Source organism: Coregonus lavaretus (assembly GCF_964263955.1).
Source record: "Coregonus lavaretus genome assembly, chromosome: 25".
NCBI classification, from domain to species: Eukaryota; Metazoa; Chordata; class Actinopteri; order Salmoniformes; family Salmonidae; genus Coregonus; species Coregonus lavaretus.
In genome coordinates, this window is record NC_140012.1 from 33,369,077 (window position 1) to 33,388,200 (window position 19,124).

General features: G+C 43.2%; 1 protein-coding gene across 1 annotated transcript in view; it reads left to right on the forward strand.

The window, feature by feature from the left end:
* The window catches only part of LOC311100832 (protein phosphatase 1 regulatory subunit 21-like), a 38,361-nt gene extending 22,957 nt beyond the window's left edge, over positions 1-15,404 (forward strand). The window contains exons 14-21 of the mRNA XM_084141805.1: positions 5,573-5,725; positions 5,994-6,086; positions 6,319-6,552; positions 7,642-7,677; positions 7,939-8,055; positions 11,921-12,019; positions 13,515-13,643; positions 14,555-15,404. Coding sequence (XP_083997931.1) covers positions 5,573-5,725; positions 5,994-6,086; positions 6,319-6,552; positions 7,642-7,677; positions 7,939-8,055; positions 11,921-12,019; positions 13,515-13,643; positions 14,555-14,587 — 894 coding nt within the window. The 3' untranslated portion in view covers positions 14,588-15,404. The remainder of the gene's footprint in view (positions 1-5,572; positions 5,726-5,993; positions 6,087-6,318; positions 6,553-7,641; positions 7,678-7,938; positions 8,056-11,920; positions 12,020-13,514; positions 13,644-14,554) is intronic.
* The last annotated feature ends 3,720 nt before the right edge of the window (positions 15,405-19,124 follow it).

A 19,124-nucleotide genomic window follows, 5' to 3' on the forward strand; every position in this document is an offset into this window, starting at 1 on the left:
CTTGCTGATGGAAGGAGGTTTTCACTCAAAATCTCACGATACATGGCCCCATTCATTCTTTCCTTTACACGGATCAGTCGTCCTGGTCCCTTTGCAGAAAAACAGCCCCAAAGCATGATGTTTCCACCCCCATGCTTCAGAGTAGGTATGGTGTTCTTTGGATGCAACTCAGCATTCTTTGTCCTCCAAACACGACGAGTTGAGTTTTTATCTGACCATATGACATTCTCCCAATCCTCTTCTGGATCATCCAAATGCACTCTAGCAAACTTCAGACGGGCCTGGACATGTACTGGCTTAAGCAGGGGAACACGTCTGGCACTGCAGGATTTGAGTCCCTGGCGGCGTAGTGTGTTACTGATGGTAGGCTTTGTTACTTTGGTCCCAGCTCTCTGCAGGTCATTCACTAGGTCCCCCCGTGTGGTTCTGGGATTTTTGCTCACCGTGGTCTTGTATGTCTTCCATTTCCTAATAATTGCTCCCACAGTTGATTTCTTCAAACCAAGCTGCTTACCTATTGCAGATTCAGTCTTCCCAGCCTGGTGCAGGTCTACAATTTTGTTTCTGGTGTCCATTGACAGCTCTTTGGTCTTGGCCATAGTGGAGTTTGGAGTGTGACTGTTTGAGGTTGTGGACAGGTGTCTTTTTATACTGATAACAAGTTCAAACAGGTGCCATTAATACAGGTAACGAGTGGAGGACAGAGGAGCCTCTTAAAGAAGAAGTTACAGGTCTGTGAGAGCCAGAAATCTTGCTTGTTTGTAGGTGACCAAATACTTATTTTCCACCATAATTTGCAAATAAATTCATAAAAAATCCTACAATGTGATTTTCTGGAATTTCTTTCGTGTACCTATGATGAAAATGACAGGCCTCTCTCATCTTTAAGTGGGAGAACTTGCACAATTGGAGGCTGACTAAATACTTTTTTTCCCCACTGTACAGTACCAGTCAAAGGTTTGGACACACCTACTCATTCAAGGGTTTTTCTTTATTTTTACTATTTCCTACATTGTAGAATAATAGTGAAGACATCAAAACTATTATATAACACATATGGAATCATGTAGTAACCAAAAAAGTGTTAAACAAATCAAAATATATTTTATATTTTGAGATTCTTCAAATAGCCACCCTTTGCCTTGATATGACAGCTTTGCACACTCTTGGCATTCTCTCAACCAGCTTCATGAGGTAGTCACCTGGAATGCATTTCAATTAACAGGTGTGCTTTTTAAAAGTTAATTTGTGTAATTTCTTTCCTTCTTTATGCGTTTATGCCAGTTAGTTGTGTTGTGACAAGGTGGTGGGGGGGCGTATACAGAAGATAGCCCTATTTGGTAAAAGACCAAGTCCATATTATGGCAAGAACAGCTCAGATACGCAAAGAGAAACAACAGTCCATCATTACTTTAAGACATGAAGGTCAGTCAATGCAGAACATTTCAAGAACTTTGAAAGTTTCTTCAAGTGCAGTTGCAAAAACCATCAAGCGCTATGATGAAACTGGCTCGCATGAGGACCGCCACAGGAATGGAAGACCCAGAGTTACCTCTGCTGCAGAGGATAAGTTCATTAGAGTTACCAGCCTCAGAAATTGCAGCCCAAATAAATGCTTCACAGAGTTCAAGTCACAGACACATCTCAACATCAACTGTTCTGAGGAGACTGCGTGAATCATGCCTTCATGGTCGAATTGCTGCAAAGAAACAACTACTAAAGGACACCAATAAGAAGAAGAGACTTGCTTGGGCCAAGAAACACGAGCAATGGACATTAGACTGGTGGACATTTGTCCTTTGGTCTGAAGTCCAAATTTGACATTTTTGGTTCCAACCGCCGTGGCTTTGTGAGACGTGGTGTGGGTGAACGGATGATCTCTGCATGTGTATTTCCCACCGTAAAGCATGGAGGAGGAGGTGTTATGGTGTGGGGGTGCTTTGCTGGTGACACTGTCTGTGATTTATTTAGAATTCAAGGCACACTTAACCAGCATGGCTACCACAGCATTCTGCAGCAATATGCCATACCATCTGGTTTGGGCTTAGTGGGACTATCATTTGTTTTTCAACAGGACAATGACCCAACACACCTCCAGGCTGTGTAAGGGCTGTTTTACCAAGAAGAAGAGTGATGGAGTGCTGCATCAGATGACCTGGCCTCCACAATCCCACGACCTCAACCCAATTGAGATGGTTTGGGATGAGTCGGACGGCAGAGTGAAGGAAAAGCAGCCAACAAGTGCTCAGCATATGTGGGAACTCCTTCAAGACTGTTGGAAAAGCATTCCAGGTGAAGCTGGTTGAGAGAATGCCAAGAGTGTGCAAAGCTGTCATCAAGGCAAAGGGTGGCTATTTGAAGAATCTCAAATATAAAATATATTTTGATTTGTTTAACACTTTTGTTTACTACATGATTCCATATGTGTTATTTCATAGTTTTGATGTCTTCACTATTATTCTACAAGGTAGAAAATAGTAAAAATAAAGAAAAAGCCTTGAATGAGTGTGTTCTAAAACTTTTGACCGGTAATGTACATAAAAATCCAAAAACCGTGACCGGGAATGCACAATGACAGACTAATTTCCATTGTGGTCCCTATTTTTTTTATTTTTTGTTGCTGTTTTGTTTACATATGAGTTTAAGCAGCAGTAGCAACTGCCTTGGTATGTTGCTCATCGACCGTGCAGATTGGTCATTTACAATACATGACCACTAATAAGAAGGGAGGGTTTAGTTGGGGCAGAAGGGCTATTTTCACAGATCCGCACCATATCATAGCATCTACAGCTGTGTATCCCAGATAAAAGGGATGGGGGGGCTTTGAAACAGAGTACAGTGAGTGCATACGTTTGTACTATACGTATGAGAACCCTGCGGGAATTGAAGCCACGACCTTACCAACTGATGGTATGTAGAGGAGGTAGAGAAATTTTACTGTAATAACGATACTGTTCTTTTTTGGTATTATAGTTATATAGTCTCTACTGTTGCCTGGCTGATGAATGCACCAGACACAGACCGACTGTTTGTTTGAGGTATGAGAGATGGGACTGCTGTTTTGTGTTGTTGTGGAGGAACAGGGATGGAATGCTCTGGGCTGGCTGGTTGCAGAGTTCCAGAGTTCCACGTCTGTGTTCCAGAGTTCTGTAAGAAGGATGTTTACCATGAGGTGATCTGAGACCGGGGCTCAATTCGTCTTTCTCAAGGTCCCTCCCCATGGTCCTTCTTCTCCAATGTATTTTGAAAAGGAGGCAAGGAGATAGGATGGGGGGGAGACGATGAAAGAATGGGCGAGTTGTTTTGAATGGCCCGGTGCCCCAGGTGGGGGGAGATTTCACTTCAGGAACAATGGATAGGTCTAAAATGTGCAAACCCCACCCATCCAGGGCACCTGGCCATGTAAAACTAACTCTCCCATTAATTGAGAAAGAAACTGGGTTGACAGTAATGGGAGTGTAAAAAAACTAAACAAGGAGGACCAAGGCACTCTTCATATAATTAAAAGTAGTAGTGGGAGTGTGTATTAGAAATCTGTGTCTGTATTCTGTCAACTCATCCTTGACTTCACCCACTGACCTCCTTAAAGGAACAGTGACGTAGTTCTGTAGGATAAGTGTGTTTAGGAAAGTTTGACTTGGTGTTATGGGGTTGTTGAAGTGTGTAGTATAGTGAAGTTATCATGACTCAAATTATTTTATAAACTCCTTTCACATTAGTTTTTGTATTTAAGTGTACCTGTTTCACCCTCATATTTAAGCGTATACAACATTGATAGATTGAAAACGTATATTCTATGACATTGTTGTACAGTGATATTCAAATGGCGGTCTGGACTACAACATACAGTGCATTCCGAAGGTATTCAGACCCCTTTACTTTTTCCACTTTTTGTTACGTTACAGCCTTATTCTAAAATTGATTAAATCGTTTTTTTTCCCTCGTCAATCTACACACAATACCCCATAATGACAAAGCAAAAACAGGTTTTTAGAAATGTTTGCACATTTATTAAATAAACTGACATCACATTTACCTAAGTATTCAGACTCTTTACTCTGTACTTTGTTGAAGCACCTTTGGCAGCGATTACAGCATCAAGTCTTCTTTGGTATGATGCTACAAGCTTGGCACACATGTATTTCGGGAGTTTCTCCCATTCTTATTTGCAGATCCTCTAAAACTCTGTCAGGTTGGATGGGGAGCGTCGCTGCACAGCTATTTTCAGGTCTCTCCAAAGATGTTTGATCGGGTTCAAGTCTGGGCTCTGGCTGGGCCACTCAAGGACATTCAGAGACTTGTCCAGAAGCCACTCCTGTGTTGTCTTGGCTGTGTGCTTAGGGTTGTTGTTCTGTTGGAAGGTGAACCTTCGCCCAGGTATGAGGTCCTGAGCGCTCAGGAGCAGGTTTTCATCAAGGATTTCTCTGTATTTTGCTCCGTTCATTGTTCCCTCAATCCTGACTAGTCCCCCAGTACCTGCCACTGAAAAACATCCCCACAGCATGACACTGCCACCACCATGCTTCACCGTAGGGTTGGTGCCAGGCTTCTTCCAGACGTGACGCTAAGAGTTCAATCTTGGTTTCATTAGACCAGAGAATCTTGTTTCTCATGGTCTGAGAGTCCTTTAGGTGCCTTTTGGCAAACTTCAAGTGGGCTGTCATGTCCCTTTTACTGAGGAGTGACTGCCGTCTGGCCACTCTACCATAAAGGTCTGATTAGTGGAGTGCTGCAGAGATGGTTGTCCTTCTGGAAGTTTCTCCCATCTCCACAGAGGAACTCTGGAGCTGTCAGTGACCATTGGGTTTTTGGTCACCTCCCTGACCAAGGCCCTTCTCCCCCGATTGCTCAGTTTGGCCGGGTGGCCAGCTCTAGAAAGAGTCTTGGTGGTTCCAAACTTCTTCCATTTAAGAATGATGGAGGCCACTGTGTTCTTGGACCTTCAATGCTGCAGAAATGTTTTGGAACCCTTCCCCAGATCTGTGCCTTGAGACGAACCTGTCTCGGAGGTCTACAGACAATTCCTTCGACCTCATGGCTTGGTTTTTGCTCTGACATGCACTGTCAACTGTGGGACCTTATATAGATAGGTGTGTGCCTTTCCAAATCATGTCCAATCAATTGAATTTACCACAGGTGGACTCCAATAAAGTTGTAGAAACATCAAGGATGATCAATGGAAACAGGATGCACCTCAGCTCAATTTCGAGTCTCATAGCAAAGGGTCTGAATACTTATGTAAATAAGGTATTTCAGTTTTTTATTTGTAAGACATTTGCAACATTTTCTACATCTGTTTTTGCTTTGTCATTATGGGGTATTGTGTGTAGATTGATGAGGGGAATAAAATGTTTGTGTGTAATGTGACAATGTGGAAAAAGGGAAGAGGTCTGAATACTTTCCGAATGCACTGTATAGGCCTAGAAGACCATGTATATGGCTCACCAATACTGTTTATAAGAAGACATTATAAAGGCTTAAACATGCTTACAACAAATTATAAAGAATTAGTGCCTATACCTGGATGATGTAAAGTCTTACCATAATATTGATTCTGTACATTTTTCAACAGATTGCGACGTTCTTCAGCAACAACCTGGATTTCTTCACGTCTTCGACAGGCTACAGTCCGAGAGGGGGGGCCGGGGCCCTCAACCCCCTGCAGGCAGAGAGCATGCTGGGTAACAAGAAGAAGGCCTCCGACTACATGCATGCCATCAGAAAGGTCAGTAGCTTTCCCTCGCTTCGCTGGTCATGTCACCTTCACAGACCTGGATTCAAATACTATTTGAATGTCATTCAGCTGTGTTCGATTAAGCTTGCCTAGCAAAATGGAACCAATAGAATAGTCCCAAAAGTGTAAATCCCGCCCCATCTGGCACTCCAATCCAAGCAGCCTAAAGCAAACAGTGGAACATCACCTTAACAACGATGTTGTGGTTCAGTATAACAGTGTGTATTTGACTGTCCTGTCCTGTCTGTTGTTTATCCAGCCCAGACCAGAGTCCGTTCCATACAGAGAGGCCCTGTTGAATCGCCGTGTTCTAACTAGCTCTACAGAGAGCAGAGAGGGACTCACACAACAGGTATTGATTGTACTTCCATGCTCCTCTCAGGACACAGGCCCTATGCTTCTGTGAAACTCTTCATTATGCTCAAGGTAACTCATTTGGTTACTGACTAGATAAGTGTTATATAGAAGTCCTCTTACCAACTCTCCTCGCCCCTCGGTCTCTCTCCTCTCCGCCTCTTCTTTCCTCACGTGTCCTCTCCTCCACCTCTCCATTTCCCTCTGTGTCTGTTCCTCTATCACCCCAGGTGGTTGCGAGCCAGGAGAAGATTGCTCGTCTGGAGCAGGAGAAAGAGCACTGGTTGCTGGAGGCCCAGCTGGGCAGGGTGAGGCTGGAGAAGGAGAGCCAGCGCATCCAGGACCTGGAGAGACAGCTCTCCTCTGCCCTGGGAGGAGGAGGCTGCCCAGCCCTCACCAGCCTGGAGGACGGAGAGGTGGAGGAGAGAGGAGCAGGGAAGGAGGCTATGCTAAGCACCAGTCTGGTAGATGCATCTTCACTCTTTTGTTTTTCTTTACGGTTGCAAGAATCCTTCTAAATTGATTTCAGTAAAACTGGTAACTTTGGGAAACTTTCCGGAAGTTTGCGACCTTATTTTTCTTCAATAGTGATTTGAATTGGTCTTCATCCTCATGCTTAAAAAGACTACTTTGCAGTTGTCTGCTGAGACTGGCATGATATGAGATGAAAATCTAGGGACATCATTCCTCCCTTTGCAACCCTCCCCTTTCCCACAAAATGAGTCAGACACGTCCTAGTGGGAGAAGCCATAACATGTGTATGGCTTCAGTGAAGGGGTTGTGTTATCAGTGTCTGGCTAAGTTCCGATTATCTCTCCTTTGGCCCTTTCACTTGGTAATTTCCCTTCACTGATTTGAAAATAAATGATGGGTATAAGGAATATGGTGGAAACTCCCTCTAGCCCATGCCTCCACCAATTCAATGCGTTTAGATTTGTGGGAAGTAGTGAACGAGTGTACACTTCAGGAGAAAATAGATATTATTGGGAAGCACCCTCTCTTTGCACCAGCTTCCTTGTTTCATACTGCCTGTATTTTAAAAGCATACTCATTAGAAGGTCTAGGATACACCCACTTAACCTTTTCCCAGATCTATTTGTTTTGTCCTGCCCAGACCCAGGGTACACCCACTTAACCTGGTCCCAGATATATTTGTGTTGTCCTATGGTGGTTGTCAAGACCGCACAAACAGATCTGGGACCAGGCTAACCCCCTGCTAGTCACTAACTCGACACTGTTGTCATGTAATGAACAACCAGCTAAACGCTTCATTCACAGGCTTCTATAGATTTAATTCCTTGCAGGTCCAGTTTTGACAGATACCATTAGGGGCCTGTAGTGTTTTATAGGATTTCAGTGGGAGAGGAGTGGGTTTTATTAGCCTGGGCCCAGATCTATTTGTGCTATATAGCCAACAATGACCATAGCAGTTGGCAAGACGACAAAAACAGATCTGGGACCAGGCTTGGTTACATTTTTATAGCTTTCTCAATTCTCATAGGGAGTGAGTAACTGTGTTACTGTGTTTCTGTGTTTTCCATCTCTCTCATCAGGTTGGCATGTTAACCACAACTCCTACCAACGAGGAAGTAAGTTTGTCTCGTTCTTCTTGACCCAACTATTCTTTAAAGTTTGTTCCTTTTCCCATCTTTCACAGGGCTAGTCTCTTTTTTTTCCTGAAAAGATGGACTAATGAACTCCAGATTATCACACTGTGGACAATTACACTGAATAGAATGAGTGCTACGTAATAACATGTTAATACAATCTAGTTATACTAGTGTAATTACAACACCGGTATAAGAGCAATTTCATGTAAAGTTGTTGTCGTCCTCTCTGTGTGTATACAGGTAGGAGACGAGGAGTCCAGAGAACAGCTGATCAAGACTCACTACATGGCCAGAGTAGGAGAGCTCACCACACAGCTACAGGTCTCTGACAGCAAGGCTGTTAACTTCCACGCTGAGGTGAGAGAGAAATTATGTACTGGATCTATTTCCCATTCATAAACATAGCAACCCGTCCAGAACTATTATTTCCTATTGAATGTAAAAGGATGTGTAGCTCTTATTTTGTTGGTGGATACATGGGAGATATGGGGAACAAAGTCACACACGTGTGCGCTCAATTTAGACGCTGCTATACAGAAGACCAACTAACTAGTTGTACAGTCACTCAACCTTTTCCCCGCACGTCTTCCTTCCTCTAGTACATACAGTGGGGAAAAAAGTATTTAGTCAGCCACCAATTGTGCAAGTTCTCCCACTTAAAAAGATGAGAGAGGCCTGTAATTTTCATCATAGGTACACGTCAAATATGATAGACAAAATGAGAAAAAAGAATCCAGAAAATCACATTGTAGGATTTTTAATGAATTTATTTGCAAATTATGGTGGAAATAACTATTTGGTCAATAACAAAAGTTTCTCAATACTTTGTTATATACCCTTTGTTGGCAATGACACAGGTCAAACGTTTTCTGTAAGTCTTCACAAGGTTTTCACACACTGTTGCTGGTATTTTGGCCCATTCCTCCATGCAGATCTCCTCTAGAGCAGTGATGTTTTGGGGCTGTCGCTGGGCAACACGGACTTTCAACTCCCTCCAAAGATTTTCTATGGGGTTGAGATCTGGAGACTGGCTAGGCCACTCCAGGACCTTGAAATGCTTCTTACGAAGCCACTCCTTCGTTGCCCGGGCGGTGTGTTTGGGATCATTGTCATGCTGAAAGACCCAGCCACATTTCATCTTCAATGCCCTTGCTGATGGAATGAGGTTTTCACTCAAAATCTCACGATACATGGCCCCATTCATTCTTTCCTTTACACGGATTAGTCGTCCTGGTCCCTTTGCAGAAAAACAGCCCCAAAGCATGATGTTTCCACCCCCATGCTTCACATTAGGTATGGTGTTCTTTGGATGCAACTCAGCATTCTTTGTCCTCCAAACACGACGAGTTGAGTTTTTACCAAAAAGTTATATTTTGGTTTCATCTGACCATATGACATTCTCTCAGTCCTCTTCTGGATCATCCAAATGCACTCTAGCAAACTTCAGATGGGCCTGGACATGTACTGGCTTAAGCAGTGGGACACGTCTGGCACTGCAGGATTTGAGTCCCTGGCGGTGTAGTGTGTTACTGATGGTAGGCTTTGTTACTTTGGTCCCAGCTCTCTGCAGGTCATTCACTAGGACCCCCCGTGTGGTTCTGGGATTTTTGCTCACCGTTCTTGTGATCATTTTGACCCCACAGGGTGAGATCTTGCGTGGAGCCCCAGATCGAGGGAGATTATCAGTGGTCTTGTATGTCTTCCATTTCCTAATAATTGCTCCCAATTATTTGAGGGATTTCTTTCCCTCAATTTGTCTGTCATAGTTGACGTGTACCTATGATGAAAATTACAGGCCTCTCTCATCTTTTTAAGTGGGAGAACTTGCATAATTGGTGGCTGACTAAATACTGTTTTTCCCCACTGTACATGTACAGTGAGGGGGAAAAAGTATTTGATCCCCTGCTGATTTTGTACATTTGCCCACTGACAAAGAAATGATCAGTCTATAATTTTAATGGTAGGTTTATTTGAACAGTGAGAGACAGAATAACAAAAAAAAAAATCCAGAAAAACGCATGTCAAAAATGTTATAAATTGATTTGCATTTTAATGAGGGAAATAAGTATTTGACCCCCTCTCAATCAGAAAGATTTCTGGCTCCCAGGTGTCTTTTATACAGGTAACGAGCTGAGATTAGAGCACACTCTTAAAGGGAGTGCTCCTAATATCAGCTTGTTACCTGTATAAAAGACACCTGTCCACAGAAGCAATCAATCAATCAGATTCCAAACTCTCCGCCAAGACCAAAGAGCTCTCCAAGGATGTCAGGGACAAGATTGTAGACCTACACAAGGCTGGAATGGGCTACAAGACCATCGCCAAGCAGCTTGGTGAGAAGGTGACAACAGGTGGTGCGATTTATTTGCAAATGGAAGAAACACAAAAGAACTGTCAATCTCCCTCGGCCTGGGGCTCCATGCAAGATCTCACCTCGTGGAGTTGCAATGATCATGAGAACGGTGAGGAATCAGCCCAGAACTACACGGGAGGATCTTGTCAATGATCTCAAGGCAGCTGGGACCATAGTCACCAAGAAAACAATTGGTAACACACTACGCCGTGACGGACTGAAATCCTGCAGCGCCCGCAAGGTCCCCCTGCTCAAGAAAGCACATATACAGGGCCGTCTGAAGTTTGCCAATGAACATCTGAATGATTTAGAGGAGAACTGGGTGAAAGTGTTGTGGTCAAATGAGAGACAAATCGAGCTCTTTGGCATCAACTCAACTCGCCGTGTTTGGAGGAGGAGGAATGCTGCCTATGACCCCAAGAACACCATCCCCACCGTCAAACATGGAGGTGGAAACATTATGCTTTGGGGGTGTTTTTCTGCTAAGGGGACAGGACAACTTCACCGCATCAAAGGGACAATGGACGGGGCCATGTACCGTCAAATCTTGGGTAAGATTTGCCCTCAGCCAGGGCATTGAAAATGGGTCGTGTATGGGTATTCCAGCATGACAATGACCCAAAACACACGGCCAAGGCAACAAAGGAGTGGCTCAAGAAGAAGCACATTAAGGTCCTGGAGTGGCCTAGCCAGTCTCCAGACCTTAATCCCATAGAAAATCTGTGGAGGGAGCTGAAGGTTCGAGTTGCCAAACGTCAGCCTCAAAACCTTAATGACTTGGAGAAGATCTGCAAAGAGGAGTGGAACAAAATCCCTCCTGAGATGTGTGCAAACCTGGTGGCCAACTACAAGAAACGTCTGACCTCTGTGATTGCCAACAAGGGTTTTGCCACCAAGTACTAAGTCATGTTTTGCAGAGGGGTCAAATACTTATTTCCCTCATTTAAAATGCAAATCAATTTCTTAACATTTTTTACATGTGTTTTTCTGGATTTTTTTTGTTGTTATTCTGTCTCTCACTGTTCAAATAAACCTACCATTAAAATTATAGACTGATCATGTCTTTGTCAGTGGACAAACATACAAAATCAGCAGGGGATCAAATACTTTTTTCCCTCACTGTATATGTTCCTGCTACTATTTTGGTAACTTACTTCAGTCCTATAAGTCTTGTTCCAAGGGAAATGGAAATGGCAACAGTTGACTATACTGTAGTCCTACCTTGTTTCCCTGAGGAGACAATTTCTACTTTTTCTCTTCCTCTTTCGGTTCTCTCTATCCACTCTTTCTATTCTATCCTTTATTTCCAGCTGGACTGACACGGGTGTGCTCACAGGGAAATCATTCAACTTTTGCACTGTTGTTCACAGTCCCAGAACTACACTTGGATATATATTTTTTTACATCTAGAATTATTTTTTAAATATTTTTTTTTTACCTTGTTACATTCATCTACATTGGCATGAAATAAGTTGTGATGCTATAGTTAGCCAAGTCTAAATATATCCATGGGGCATTAGTAAGTATGTAGTAGTGACCGACTGCCACATGTCAACCCTCAGTGCTATGCATCACGGCAGTATGATTCCTCCTGATTTTGACTCTGTGTCTGACAGATGGGAAACTGGAAGTAGTGATTAGATGCTGGCTTAGATGCTCCCTAACAAAGTCACACTTTCTTTACTGTAGCAGAGTCAGTTAAGTTCAAACCCAAACATCATGTAGGCCTATATTTACATAGTTTTAGTGACGAGCATCCCATTTTGTGACTTCCAATTAGTTGAAGTGATCATCTGTGGATATGTTATGTTATATTTTGCATGTTTGTTTATTCTCTGTATCTCCTGTGTTGTAACTTCCCACCCCTAGTGTCGAGCCCTTGCCAAGCGTCTGGCTATCGCAGAGAAGTCACGGGAGACTCTGACGGAGGACGTCAAACTGGCTAATCAGAACATCACATGTCTGCAGGTAAACAACAACATCTGTTGTCTGACTGCCAGACTGAAAGAAACCAGCATATCCCAGATCCGTTCTCTCACACACAGTATACATTCAGCTCCAGAGATGTTAGATCGGGTCCAAGTCCAGGCTCTGGCTGGGCCACTCAAGGACATTCAGAGACTTGTCCCGAAGCCACTCCTGCGTTGTCTTGGATGTGTGCTTGGGGTCATTGTCCTGTTGGAAAGTGAACCATTGCCCCAGTCTGAGGTCCTGAATGCTCTGGAGCAGGTTTTCATCAAGGATCTCTCTGTACTTTGCGCCGTTCATCTTTCCCTCGATCCTGACTAGTCTCCCAGTCCCTGCTGCTGAAAAACATCCCCACAGCATGATGCTGCCACCACCATGCTTCACCGTAGTGATGGTGCCAGGTTTCCTCCAGACGTGACGTTTGGCATTCAGGCCAAAGAGTTCAATCTTGGTTCCATCAGACCAGATAATCTTGTTTCTCATGGTCTGAGAGTCTTTAGGTGCCTTTTGGCAAACTTCAAGCGGGCTGTCATGTGCCTTTTACTGAGGAGTGGCTTCCGTCTGGCCACTCTACCATAAAGGCCTGATTGGTGGAGTGCTGCAGAGATGGTTGTCCTTCTGGAAGGTTCTCCCATCTCCACAGAGGAGCTCTGGAGCTCCTCAGAGGAACATCTCCTCTGATTGCTCAGTTTGGCCGGGTGGCCAGCTCTAGGAAGAGTGTTGGTGGTCCCAAACTTCTTCCATTTAAGAATGATGGAGGCCACTGTGTTCTTGGGGACCTTCAATGCAGCAGACATTTTTTGGTACCGTTCCCCAGATCTGTGCCTCCACACAATCCTGTCTCTGAGCTCTACGAACAATTCCTTTGACCTCATGGCTTGGTTTTTGCTCGACATGCACTGTCAACTGTGGGACATTATATAGACAGGTGTGTTCCTTTCCAAATCATGTCCAATCAATTGATTTTACCACAGGTGGACTCCAATGAAGTTGTAGAAACATCTCAAGGATGATAAATGGAAACAGGATGCACCTGAGCTCAATTTCGAGTCTCATAGCAAAGGGTCTTAATATTTATGTAAATAAGGTATATCTGTTTTTAATTTTTAATAAATGTGCAAACATTTCTAAAAACCTGTTTTCGCTTTGTCATTATGGGTATTGTGTGTAGATTGAGTATTTCTTTTTTTTCCTTCATCAATTTTAGAATAAGGCTGTATCATAACAATGTGGAAAAAGTCAAGGGGTCTGAATACTTTTCGAATGCACTGTATGTGAAAATTGCGCATTTCTATGTTTTGTAGTAAAAAAGAGAGGAAAATAAGTGTTTCCAATGACATCGGTGTGCATCGTGTGATTTTAACCAATTATGAGTAGTTGATGTCATTTTCCTCCTATTTTTTACTACAAAACATAGAAACGTGACATTTTGACATATGTTGATGTTTGGGTGGTACTGGCTCTACCTAGCCACAACATGTTCCTTTTCTTACAGGATGAGCTAGCCACGACCAAGAGGAGTTACAAGGAACAGCTCAGTATGATGAGCGACCACTTGTGCAGCATGAACGAGACCCTCAGCAAACAGAGAGAGGAGATCGACACACTCAAACTGGGCAGCAAGGTATAGAGTCCCCTCACACCCCACTCACTTCCTACAAACTGTATGTTGACTGCTACTATATTGATGAGGTCTTTCTTGCAAAACAGATTTGATCTCTTTGAGACTAACCTTGATAAGTTAAGGTTCAATAAAAAATGTCACTCACTGGCCCACACAGCAAGAGAAGCAGTACTAGGTCAGGTTATGCTGACATGCTGTGTAGACATATCCCAGTAACAAACTACTGTCCATTGTGAGGGGAGCCGGGATGTGCCAGTGGGGGATGGGGGGCCAGTGGGGGATGGGGGGGACAGCAGGGTCTGATAGGAAAAGCACCTGCTGGAGTCTGAGGCTGACATCTGAACAATTCATTACTGTTTGGCTGGGCTGCTAAAGTAGATGAAGAGGCCTTCTGTTAAAACTCACTTCTCTTAAAACACTTCTGAAATGAGAGTGCATGTGGGGCAGTTTCAGGACAGAAGGCGTGTATAAGTTCTGAGGGTATGGATTTCACCAAACCTAGCTATTGTGTGTGAATGTCAGCACTTGACTGCCACCACAAGCCAATTCAACCTGAATACAATCCAAGTGTAAAGAAATAAAACGACGACATGATTAGCTGTGAGTGAAACTCTAGAATGGAACGAACAATGTTTCAAAACCAAGACACATTCATGGGGTTTCTTTCATGAGTGATCACTGGTCACGTACTAACACCACAATCTTATTCAAAGAAGGGCTACCCCAAATGAAGTTACTGCATGTCCAAATGCCATTACTATCTCCAGATTACAGTACCAGAGCAGAAGTGTTGAGACTTGGACTAGCTCTCCTGCTTTTGCTTTATCGTTTTAATGTTAATTAAAAAGTGTATTGTGAGTCTTAGTTTACCATGCATGATATATAACTTCACCTCATTCTGCCTTTTCCAGGGAAACTCCAAACTCCTGAAGAAGGGTCGGTAGGAAGGTCTGTTGGGAAACTGGCACCATTTTGGATCGGCAGAGCACCCTGGACTGAGGGAAGAGCTGTACTATGGGACCACCCACCCACTACAGTCCTGTCAGCTCCACACCACCCCAAGATGGAGGACCCTGTTAACTTCTCCTCTATCAGAGGGTGGGCTATTGGGGAGTGTCTCTGATACCACTCTGCTTAACTAAAATAAGCTGTTTTTATCTAATGTGTATTTCTAATTGACACAGATAATAACTTGTGTAAAGTGCTTCCCAACCTGTGACGGAAGCAGCTGCTTGACCCTTTGACCTTTGGTTTGAGGGAGGTAAAGGAAAAATTTAAGAAGGAAATAAAATATTTTTTCCCCACCAACTAGTGAGGTCATGGATGCTCACTAAAGTCAGGGAATGAAGACCACCAGGGCCTGTGTGTGTCTTCTCTCTCTCTCTTCTGTCTCTGTGTGCTAAGCGTGGGAATGACGGAAATATGCATTACTCAAATTGCTATTAAGTGGGAAGAGGAGATCATACAAGCGAGTGAATGTGTTAACGTGTGTGTATGTGCGTGCCTGACTGACTGTGGGGGTTTTCATTATGCAAGAAAATGTATTCATCTAATACTGTGAATCTTGACTTTCGTGCCAGGCTTTGAGTGGGACTGAAACTAATGTAATCTTTCCATGTATTATGTTTAGTTTTTTTTTCTTTCAATGAGAATATTTGTGCAAATGTTGTGACTTGAGGGACTATGTTTGTTATGTTTACCACAGTCTTCTGTTTGAAGAAGGGCTGCCCCTGATTAAATCAAGGAATGAGTAACAAATTACACACACTAGCCTCTGATGCCCAGGCTTTGCTAGACACAAACACACACATTCCCTTAACCAGATATGCCATCTGTCCTCTAGAACGGATGGAAGAATCCATACACTCAAGTAGCATTGATGACCTTACTAGCCAGAGGGTGGGGATAGATAGACAAGGGCTACCTCCCAAATGGCATTCTAATTCCATATTTACTGCACTGGCTTTGGTAAAAAGTAGTGCACTATATATATATATATATGTGTATGGAATAGGGTGCCGTTTTGGAAGTAGTTCAGGGGTGTATTCCGTGAGGTGAAATGTTCAGAGTGTGATGTTGCAGACAGAAATGCAGTGACATAGAACTGATTGGGGAATCGTGACAGATCTATTCTAACATGACAGAACTGTTCTACATGATACATTTCTATCTGAACTAAATGTTCTGTAACGTTGCACTGTTCTGAACTAGGCACAAGGTAGAGTTCAGAGTTCATAAAATGGTGACCATTTGTCTGTGATGTTTCTGTAGTGTGTACAGTCAGGGAAAAAAGTATTTGATCCCCTGCTGATTTTGTACGTCTGCCCACTGACAAAGAAATGATCAGTCTATAATTTTAATGGTAGGTTTATTTGAACAGTGAGAGACAGAATAACAACAACAAAATCCAGAAAAACGCATGTCAAAAATGTTATAAATTGATTTGCATTTTAATGAGGGAAATAAGTATTTGACCCCCTCTCAATCAGAAAGATTTCTGGCTCCCAGGTGTCTTTTATACAGGTAACGAGCTGAGATTAGGAGCACACTCTTAAAGGGAGTGCTCCTAATCTCAGTTTGTTACCTGTATAAAAGACACCTGTCCACAGAAGCAATCAATCAATCAATCAGATTCCAAACTCTCCACCAAGGCCAAGACCAAAGAGCTCTCCAAGGATGTCAGGGACAAGATTGTAGACCTACACAAGGCTGGAATGGGCTACAAGACCATCGCCAAGCAGCTTGGTGAGAAGGTGACAACAGGTGGTGCGATTATTTGCAAATGGAAGAAACACAAAATAACTGTCAATCTCCCTCTGCCTGGGGCTCCATGCAAGATCTCACCTCGTAGAGTTGCAATGATCATGAGAACGGTGAGGAATCAGCCCAGAACTACACGGGAGGATCTTGTCAATGATCTCAAGGCAGCTGGGACCATAGTCACCAAGAAAACAATTGGTAACACACTACGCCGTGAAGGACTGAAATCCTGCAGCGCCCGCAAGGTCTCCCTGCTCAAGAAAGCACATATACAGGGCCGTCTGAAGTTTGCCAATGAACATCTGAATGATTCAGAGGAGAACTGGGTGAAAGTGTTGTGGTCAGATGAGTCCAAAATCGAGCTCTTTGGCATTAACTCTACTCGCCATGAGGAGGAATGCTGCCTATGACCCCAAGAACATCATCCCCACCGTCAAACATGGAGGTGGAAACATGCTTTGGGGGTGTTTTTCTGCTAAGGGGACAGGACAACTTCACCGCATCAAAGGGACGATGGACGGGGCCATGTATCGTCAAATCTTGGGTGAGAACGTCCTTCCCTCAGCCAGGGCATTGAAAATGGGTCGTGGATGGGTATTCCAGCATGACAATGACCCAAAACACACGGCCAAGGCAACAAAGGAGTGGCTCAAGAAGAAGCACATTAAGGTCCTGGAGTGGCCTAGCCAGTCTCCAGACTTTAATCCCATAGAAAATCTGTGGCGGGAGCTGAAGGTTCGAGTTGACAAACGTCAGCCTCAAAACCTTAATGACTTAGAGAAGATCTGCAAAGAGGAGTGGAACAAAATCCCTCCTGAGATGTGTGCAAACCTGGTGGCCAACTCCAAGAAACGTCTGACCTCTGTGATTGCCAACAAGGGTTTTGCCACCAAGTACTAAGTCATGTTTTGCAGAGGGTTCAAATACTTATTTCCCTCATTAAAATGCAAATCAATTTCATAACATTTTTTACATGCGTTTTTCTGGATTTTTTTGTTGTTATTCTGTCTCTCACTGTTCAAATAAACCTACCATTAAAATTATAGACTGATCATGTCTTTGTCAGTGGGCAAATGTACAAAATCAGCAGGGGATCAAATACCTTTTTCCCTCACTGTATGTATGGATGTGCACTGAGGAGAACTATGGGTGTGTCCCAAATGGCACCCTATTTCCAAATAGTGCATTACTTTTGACCAGAGCCCTATGGACCCTGGTCAAAAGTAATGCACTATATAGGGAATAATGTGGTGTCATTTGAGACATAGAATGTGTAGCATCACAGTCTCCAAACCCATGTTTTATGTATGGATGAAAAAGGGTTGTGAATATAATACTCCTTTTGAATCATGTTCAATGTACATTATTCTATTGTGTACTTTTTAAAAGTAATATACTAGAAAACAAAGGCATTCATTCTACGTTCCAGAGATATTTGGAAATATGTCTATTGAAAGGTAATAAACACGCAGAAAGGTCCACTCTCTTGGAATTCCAGTGAGACTGTATCACTGTTTGTGGACGGCACATTACAATTGTATTATCGGCATGTTGGCAAGCTAGTCTACCCCTTGTCTGGTAATGTGTAGCGACGTCTCTAACAAACAGTTTACAGTTAACAGCAGGGTCGTGTTCATTGGGGTATACCGTAGCAAAACTTTTAGCAACGGAAAAGGAAAGTCCAGATAGTACATTGCTGTTTCACCCAGTTTTGGAACATTTTCTTCCATTTTGTATCTACTTAACACACTCCTGGACTCTTCTTGCTTGTGTGTTCTAGTGAGGCTTTGACCGATTTGAATAGGTTTTGACCAGTTTGGACGCTTCTAACAGGTTTTGACCGGTTCTAACGTGTTCAGTTCAGCCACCAGGTTTACCAATAACGAGATCTCTACTATACCTGCCGGTGGATCTTTATATGATGAGAATTCAAGAGGTTTGCCAACATGCCCTATACTACTGAAACTTGTAAAACAATGTAATCTGACTGACCAACAGATTGCACATATGAATGCATATGTGAAATAAATAAAGAGCTCAATATTATTTGTTTTGTGTTAGTATTACTAGTACTTAGTAATGACGCACCACAAAGTTGAAAACTTCAGAATTATTCAGGATATCATTTTGACAGGCCACTGTAGATTTATGAAGTTAACTTCCAATGTTATATGGCAAACAAACTTGTTAACTATATGCGTTAACTATGTCCACAATGTTCCCAATCCCAAAGAATTCAGGCAACACTAGCAGCCAGAACCAAACACACTTTCACTTACACACCAGCACCCATTTACTCTCACATTATAATAGTTGGCATGGCCAGGATGATGGCCCTTACAGGCTTCTGTTGCCAGCTGCACTGTTACTTCTTCAGCAAAGAACAGGATCAACTGTAACCCTGATCACATTCCATATTGTCAGTCTGCCCTTGGCCCACTGTGACTGGATGTTCTCATCCAAATACTTTCTCTCTCTGTTTGCATTGTGTTCATTTTGGGTCTGTTCCCAAGGGGCTAAATGACCTTTTATTGTGTTAGGCTATGGGTTGGCCATAACCCCATAGCCATCCTCCTCCCCTCTGTGAAAAGTGCTATGTTGTCCCCTGTTTATCCACCCTCCTCCACTCATCTTTTATGGGACAGAACAGGGGCAAACCACTTCAGTTGTGTGTTTATTGGTTTAATTTAGTGTGTGCGCGCGCGAGTGCCCTTTTGCATG